The 8,757-nt window shown below is 38.8% G+C and overlaps 1 protein-coding gene across 1 annotated transcript in view; it reads left to right on the forward strand.

The window, feature by feature from the left end:
- The window catches only part of LOC129093217 (inactive ubiquitin carboxyl-terminal hydrolase 53-like), a 32,525-nt gene extending 27,767 nt beyond the window's left edge, over nt 1–4,758 (forward strand). The window contains 3 exon segments of the mRNA XM_054601152.1: nt 2,343–2,409; nt 2,512–3,239; nt 3,337–4,758. Of these exon segments, the coding sequence (XP_054457127.1) occupies nt 2,343–2,409; nt 2,512–3,239; nt 3,337–3,413 (872 nt within the window). The 3' untranslated portion in view covers nt 3,414–4,758.
- The last annotated feature ends 3,999 nt before the right edge of the window (nt 4,759–8,757 follow it).

Here is an 8,757-nt window from a genome sequence, read left to right on the forward strand (position 1 = left end):
TTTCATTGTTGCATCTGGCATATTCTTCCTATGCCTGTGCCATTTCAACACAGTGTGATTACTTTTTTTGAGTTCTGGCCACTGACTGATAAAAATTGTTGAAAAACTTGACATTATTCCAGGGTTAATTTCTCCTACCCACATAGTTCAGATCTCAATGAAAAGCTGAACTGCAGATATGCCCACGGGTCTGATTGATGTTCGAGAATTTTAAGTACCCCAGACAGCAGAACGCACAGACCTACAAATCTCAACTTGACAGCCTTTGAACCGAAATGTGTAGAGTTTTTGTTTTTTTCTGTCGCATCAACAAAACTTCAAAGGGCTGTCGGGATTTTTTTTTTTGCATGTACAATTTCTCAAAACCGGGTTCGGATTTACTTTCATGGTTTGTTTAGAGGCACATTTTTTATTTCCTCAAGGAGTTTCACAGTCTGGCAGTTGGTATAATTGAAATGATGTCAGATCACTTCTCTGTTCCACTCATTTCAATTTCCTGAATAACTTTTAGTGGACAACAGCTAGGCCCCAAACAGGTGCCTCTCTTGAACTTTTCTCAGAGTTACAGTACCAGTCAAAAATTTGGACACACCTTCTCATTCAATGGTTTTTCTTTATTTTTATTTTTATTTTTTTCTACATTGTAGATATATATTGAAGACATCCAAACTATGAAGGAACACATGTGGAATTATGTGGTAAACAAACAAATGCTCAACAAACCAGAATATGTTTTATATTTTGGATTCTTCAAAGTAGTTGAATGAGAAGGCTGGTACTGTATGCTTTATGGTGAATACGATGAGAGGCCAGTCCGTGATTCATTTACATGAGTAGAGTATCTCTGCGCTTACAAGTGTTTAAAAGATGAATATATAGTTATTTTACTTTAATTTATCCTAATAAGTAACTCAACTTAATGTTTTTAAGTTAACATGCAAATGGGAAATTTTGCTGCGCACCATTTGGTGCAGTTTAGACAGTACATTGAATGCCACTGAACCTTAGCCTAATCCATGCAATCACAGTACATGGACGCTTTCCCAGGCAAGTGCAGTAGGCCATGTAAACAGCAGGACACCTTGAGTACATCTGTTTCTCTGGCTTCCGCAGCTACAGCAGTGATCCCAAAATTCCAACTGAGATGAATGTTTTCTGGAGATAAGCCAGACCCTGAACCTGAAGAATTGATTTACATAAAATTTGGATGGAAATATAGCGATTATTTGATAGCTGTTTTTTTTAAAACATATTTTGATTTCAACGAGAACTGACAGGCAACCCTACAATCCAGTCGCCTTGCCCTTTCGTTATCCAGCTGCTGTCTCCTTCAAGCTTTCTCCTGGCAACAGCTATGTGACCATAAAGATGAGGGGGTTTTTGGAGAGAGAAAGCATTGTATACTGCCTCCTTGTTTATTTGTTTTTGAGAATGATATTGTTGCAGTTGCTTGCCAACATTGCAGATCAGCGTCATCAAATTGTGAATTGCCACATGGACTTAGCGGCTTAAAAATGCAATAGTGTTGTGAAGGGGATCTGGAGTCTGGAGTCTGACCCTGGCGTAATTGCATGCCAGCACAAAGGATTTAGCCACTAATGCTTTGAGAGAGCACAGGGAGGAAAAAAAGAAAAAAGAGGGTATGCTGACACATCACAGATGGTCCTCAGCCACTCACTCTCTTACTTGTCCTGTTAGTCAGCTGTTGTCTGCCTCAGGCCTTGTAAATCACACCCACCCTGCTAACTTGGCTAAGCTCCACGCCAGCCCACACCTAGGGACCTGTTTCGAAACATGTGTTTTTGCAGATCTAACGGCTAAAATCCGCTATTATCTCAGAATGATTACAGCATTATTCATGGACATCATATTATGACCTTAATAGATTGATAGAATTTCCCTTGCTTTCATTAGTATGCGTATGTTCCAACTTCTAAATCCGTCAGAGTTCATTCAGGGTCCTTATTGTTTCATTAGCTCTGTTAGCTCACAGCCAACTGGTTATGAACCCAAATTCCCTTTGAGGGGCCACGTTCTTTGGCTGGATCAGACAGTCAGAGTGGTACACAGGGGGCCTGAGGGCGCTCTGCCAGACTAGCTGCTTTGATACTTCCTCTCACAGCACCAGGCAAAAGGGCCTCACCATGACCCCTGTTAGATAACATGTCTTTGCTGGAGAGACACAGGAAAAAAGTACTGTAGCTCAGTTCAAATAAAAAAAAGGAATGACAGATGTTACCTAGCTCTATTTTTTTACAATCTGCTGGTGATGTCCATGAATTTAAAAAACAAGTGTGTTGTGATATAAATAAAAATGCTCATGAGGCTTCATTATTGTTTAGGTGAACAAGGAAGACAATCTCCAGATCTACGAGACGAAGACATCCTTTCTGGTCAGCCAATACAAAGGTAATAAAAGGTCTTAAAAACAACGCTGTTAAAGTAGTCTGCTGATTTGGCACAAGGGGAAAGTGAAATACTGTTTGTTGTTTTTTTCTTCCCCTTTAACAGAAGAAGAGCATTCCGATACACTCCTGGGAGTTTTGAAAAGAACAACGGTCTGGACAGCGAACAAGAGGAAAATGTGGACGGCAGCCCTGTGAGCCCCGTGCCTCGTTACTTAGCCAAGACCAGCAGTTCTGAGTGGAACAGCTCGGATGACCTTGCTGGACCTTTCTCCGAACAAGAAGAGACTGGCACAGCCGCCCACATAGACCCTTTCTCGCACAACTATCCCCCACGTTTACCCCCCAAGGCCTTCGGCAGCAGTCACGCTGACCCATCTGCCGTCCACTCCCAACCGCCGGAAGTGCCAACACGTACGAGCCCCCGCTATGAGCCCAAAAACGGATTGTCCCCTCTCTCGCACACCGCCCTCCGCCGGTGGATCGAAACACCTGCCGAGCACAGGCTTTCATCAGATGCCAGCTCCAAGTCGGGGTCATCGGATCAGGACAGGAATGACCTGTCGGCCAGCGAGAGCGACGAGAGGTTACCCAGTCCAAAGCCCGGACATGGCGACGGCACAGACTCCCCTGGTCTGACGGATATGGCTCTACCCACCACCTACTTTTCTGTGGATAGCTGTATGACTGACACTTACAGGGCCAAATACCATAAGAGACCTGCCTACATGAAAGCAGAAGACCATACGTCATCAGGGGAGAGTGATGTGGAAGGGAGGCTCGCTTTGCCAGATGCTCAGCCACCAGAGCTTTCCAAAAGCAGATCAGAATTAGGTACCATATGCTATGATTATTGTTATTTTGCGTAACTTTTTTTGAATCCCTTTTGTAAATGTTTGGATTAATTCAGTCCTTGGCTTTTGTCTTGCAGGATATCCCACCACGAAGACGACTGCAAAGTGGAACCCGATTACTTCAAAAGGACTTGATGAGCATGGTTTCCTATGATTTCTAGCAAAAGAGTCAATCAACCCTTTGTAATCCAGTGACTGGATGCCAAAAAGAATCGCTATGCACTACGGCTGCTACACAGTTTGACTCCTTCTGACTGGGATGTATATATATATTTTTATATATCATAACAGAAAGTTGGAAAGGAAACTGGATGCCAAAGAGATTGTAAAAAATAATGGCAGGTGTCCTTAATAGCTACCCTTCTGTTTTGGTATGACCTACTAAACGCTTTGAATGAATAGTGAATTTGCACAGTAAAGAGCACCAGAAAGGTACAGAGACAGAAACATACCTAAAACAATTTTGCTTTTTGGGCTGTTGGAGCTCCAAAGCAAAGGATTTAGGTTTATAAAGAATGTGTCACAAAAAGCCACTTTACCACACAAGAGATAAAAAGTTTTATTTTTACATGAAGAGATCATCAACTCCTTGCAGTTCTACTTTCTGTCACTTCATGAAATGCTTTAATTTGTTTATTTAAATACTCACATTTTATTGTTACAATGTGTCTGCCCCATCTATCTCTTTTTGACATTATATACCTAGTTGTTGTTTTTTGGAACGTAATTCAACCTATTGGTCACGCTTTTGGCACGTCTTAAAAATGGATCCCAGGGATCCTTGTGACTATGAAGCTCCAGGACACCCACATTTCACCCGATGAAACATTGTCAGAGGGAACCGTACAACCCCTGTTTCTTGTTGGTACATGGAGTTTATTGATCTCTGCAAATGAGACTCTTAGTTATTTCTGTTGTCTCTCCTTTCATCAAACTTTAACCAGAGGAGATCTAATATCTCTAAACCACCAGGGTGTCCAGGGCCTACATGGTGATTGGTACATATGGTTACTTGATTGATTATTGGCACATCCCTATCTCCTCACACATCATAGCCGTGTTTTTGTGTTTGCACTGTATTTCTGTTCGATTATTTGTATTTACACACTTTACAGTTAAAATCTTATTTTTTTTGTATTTAAATCATTATTCAGTTCCCGGTCCTGTTTCTTAAGAGTAGCTCCTATTCGCAAAGAACAACAAGTCAGCACTTGTAGGACATGGACATCTAGAGATAGATGAGTATTTTTTTTTTTTGAGAGGGGTTATTGATAATAACATGTTGTAAATCTGAGTAGTGGACTATGTTTTGGTTCAAAATGTTTTCTATATGCAGCAGACTCTAATGCACAGTGCCTTTTGTATTTTTCTATGTCATGACCACATGAAACTGGAGCCATGATTTGTACAATTCTGTGATTTGGAAGAAATTTTGAAACATTTTCATTTTATTTTTATTGATTAATAATGTTAAATAAACAATTGTATTTAACTATAAATGTATGTCAAGCTTTGTTATTTTTAAAAGCACAATGTGTAGAATATAAAAATGCTGATCTGGAATCTTAACCATTTAGTAAGAAGAAACCAATTTACTAATCAATATGCTTATTTTGAAATTAGCCCTGATGATAAACTTTGTCTTTACAAAAAAATAGTTTTCACTGAAAGAAAAAATGTTCATCATTGTATTCAACAAATGCTGGGATACTTAGGGATTTGCTGCCACCTGCTGTCATGTATCCTAATGCACCTCTAATGTTAAAAACAGTCTCCTCGACTAAAAATCCACAGGCTCGACATCTTGCAGACAACCAAAAGCCTTAATGATCTCTGTAGTCATATCTCCTTTGGAAAGTTTTGCCTTGGTATGCCGCTTTGAACTCTACAATACATTAGACTTGCCTTTTTTCTTTTAGTTAATTCTCTTAATCCTTTCAAAAATTGATTCTCATGCTTTGTTTTTTTACATAAACTTTCCTACATAAACCACATTGAATTGTTGTGTATAAAAAGTACCACATATGGCTGCCTTAATGAATACCATGCAGTCTATGCATGGTATTCCTTCCAATGGCTTTTTAGCATCCTTTAAATCCCAAATATGTCCTTCTCGTCATGATAGTTTACTTTCACTAGATATTGTTTTCCCTTTCAATTGCAGTACTTCACAATTTCCCCCCAAATACACGTTTTCTGTTTTACCCAATAGGCATCAGTGAGCAATATTGTATTTTTTCATAAGGTAGTGTCCTTTCAAAGACTTTTACAAAGACACCTTACACTTGAAACAGTCTTACCTGATCAAAATGATGGGTGGGGCTGTAATTAATGGGCAGAGAAAGGACTATATAGGTTAATCTGCCCCTCAGTATGTGCCCAGAAAGCGTAAAAGACTTTCATGCTCAAACTAGATTTATACATATTTCAGAGAACTAAGTTAGTGCCACTCAATAACACTGTGTATACTTTGAATAAGGTTGATCAAGGACGGGTCAAACCCATGATAGCTTTCTTCAAACTAGGGGTGTTAGGATATACCAGTAATGACAATAATTGGGCTATTTAAACATAAAATGTTGATATAATGTGAATACTAGAAATACTCATTGTGTAAATAATCCAGAGCCTCTTAAATAATTCTAAATATACAGATTTGATAGAGATTCTTTCTCCACCTCTCTCCACTCATATTTTGAGTGAAATCAATTTGCCTAAAAGAAAGAAAACACACAATAAACAAAGTTAAAGATTCATTTGAAAGAAGGTATTTTCAGATTTTCTGTTATTGTGACAGCCCCACATCAAACTGTTACAAAAAAACCCATCAAACTGAATTATTTAGCACAGTGGATTCGATATACTTTTATTACACTAATGAGCTATGAAACAATGCTCAAGTACAATCCATATCCAGAGATGGGAGCTTATTTTACGGTTGGACCATTTTGACAGATTATGAATTCCTTCCAGAGTGTAACGTCACAGCCGCCTGCACGGCCAGTGGATTTAATTTACCAATGATTTGAGTTTGAAACAAAGACATTTTAGGATTAATGTGTTATGTGGTTGTTCTAAAATAATGTGATTTTTTAATAATGTCTTGTTAATGATCCCAGGCTCCTTGAAATGTCTCCTGATATTTGGATGATTCAGAACATAAAATAAACAAACATACTGTTTTCATCCTCAAGAGGGAAGTAGAGAGCTTTGCAACCAAAACAAAAGCTGTGAATTTATCTGGACGTTCACATTCTCTTCATGTGTACTATAACTTTAACTTTATTTCATTACCAAGCCCTTACTGCAACTCTCTTTACATGTGTATATTTAATATGTCATTCTGTATCTCAGTAGGGCTTTATTACAGATTGTGGCCTACTCTTTCCATTGTTCAGACGTTATCCAGTTGGCACGTGCACTTAATTTAACATTGGCCAAAAAAAATAACAGATTGAGTAAATTCTTGCCTGCAAAACCGATATTTTTTAAGCAATCCCTTTTGCACATTTTCATTCTCTAGCACATTGCCCCTGAAAATGTCTTCATTCTCCCGCAGTAACAATGAGAATGATTCACCACAGGTATTTCAAGATTTTATTGAATCTTCAATAATGCTGAACAAATCTAAAATAAGTTGAATAAGAAAAACAGGTCGGGCATGGATTTTCACCCCCTTTTCATCTACAACAAATAAACAAAATGTGTTGCCACTTGTAGGAAGACAATCACAAATACAGTGAAGATGGGATAATTATTCAATAACACTCGATAATTATTTACTAGAGGGAGAAAAGGGAAAATGCTCACCATTCTATGTATTCAGTGCTCTGCTACTCATTGCATGGTAAGTCTATCATAGTTTTAGTATGCTTAAATCTTCGCTGTCTTCTGGTGTGTGTGTGTGTGTGTCTTCTCCACAGTCAGAGTGGGACTCGGCCTGTCAGTATGGGATCCTCCTCTGCAGCTGCCTTACTTCATTAATGGCCATCAGCTGAGCTCAGTGCTCCAATGTCAGAGTAAGACTTCTGTTTTCCTCGTTTCTCCTCCTTTTGCACCCTCACTCTCACAGACTGTCCCTCAAGCTCACTCACATCCTTCATCGTCATATGAATTCTCACTCTGTCAACTCACTTCAGTCTTTCCCTTCTTGCAGAATGTTCCCCTGCCCTCACTCTGCACCTTCTCTTCTAGCCAACTTCTCATTTTCTATTCAGTTTATTCTATTTTTTTTTGTATAATACCCTCCTTAAATCAGCATATCCCTTGTGCTTCAGAACCAACTCAGACAGTTGATTTTCCTGCACAGTAAAAACAGTTTCCATTGGGTCCGCTCTGAAATTACACATTCAGATAATAGGAATAGTTGTATTGCTTCATTCTATGCTTGTTTGTAACTTTAAATGCTGGCAAAAAAAAAGTCGTACATATGATTGTAGCCCACAGAACAGTGTTCTTTCTGTCAACTAGTATTACATGTGGCATTGAGGGGCAGACATAGCAAATGCTGGAACAAAATTGCAAACACATCACAGTATGCAGCGACTACAACATTTGGCTGACAAAGTAATTACAACAGCAGTTGTTGCAGCAGAAACCATTACGATGATGATAAAATGATGTAGGAGTGAGTGTTTTATGTTACATACAGCTTGTTAGACTAAATATACACAGGGGGATGTGACATTTCTAGTAGCCCTGATGCAGAACGGATGGAAGCTGTCAATCATGCCTTTCAGTACATCAATATTGTTGCCATATAGCTTCTGTCCACAGGTAACAGCACTGAGCACAGATCTACAGGGCTAACCTTGGCTTATTTGGGATATTAGCGTTTATATGAGTTGAAGTGAGTTCAATAAAATCTACACTAATTTGAGTAGGTTGTGTTTAAGCTATTGTTCGGTTTGTATTTTTCATAGAAACAGAAATAGAAAGTGCAAGCCATCAGAAAGGGCTACATTTAGTTTACATGAAAGTATTACCCTGTGATTTTTTTTTTTTTTTTTTTTTTACCAAGTCACCAAATCACCAAGACATTATATTGTGGCAATTTTTATTTCCCGATTATAGAAAGTAGAAATCGCTAGTTCGGACTTTACGAGGAGTGCTTGAACGGAGCTTAATCAAAGCACCTGAGCCGCTCTGCTAATTAGCAACACCTGGGGACAGCGAGGACGCAGAGGACCGAACGATACCAGTACAATTACCCAAAAACTTAAAAGTAACTTTATGACATTTTCGAAACCAAAAAAAAATGGTGGGTCACGTGCTTTCTTTTTCTCCGTTTTGCATTTGAGACCATAAAGTTATCTGCCCTTGGTAACCTTAAAGGGACAGCTATGAATCACAAGTACAGGTACATTTTAAGACTACATGGAAAACAAATCTTGACATTAGTTATACAAATACAAACATTAACTTTGACTATACCCTACTGTATACTACACCTAAAAAAAATTAAAGGAAAACATCCATGTAATAATACCTGTCAGTCA

This window comes from Anoplopoma fimbria, chromosome 7 (genome assembly GCF_027596085.1).
Source record: "Anoplopoma fimbria isolate UVic2021 breed Golden Eagle Sablefish chromosome 7, Afim_UVic_2022, whole genome shotgun sequence".
Classification (NCBI taxonomy): Eukaryota; Metazoa; Chordata; class Actinopteri; order Perciformes; family Anoplopomatidae; genus Anoplopoma; species Anoplopoma fimbria.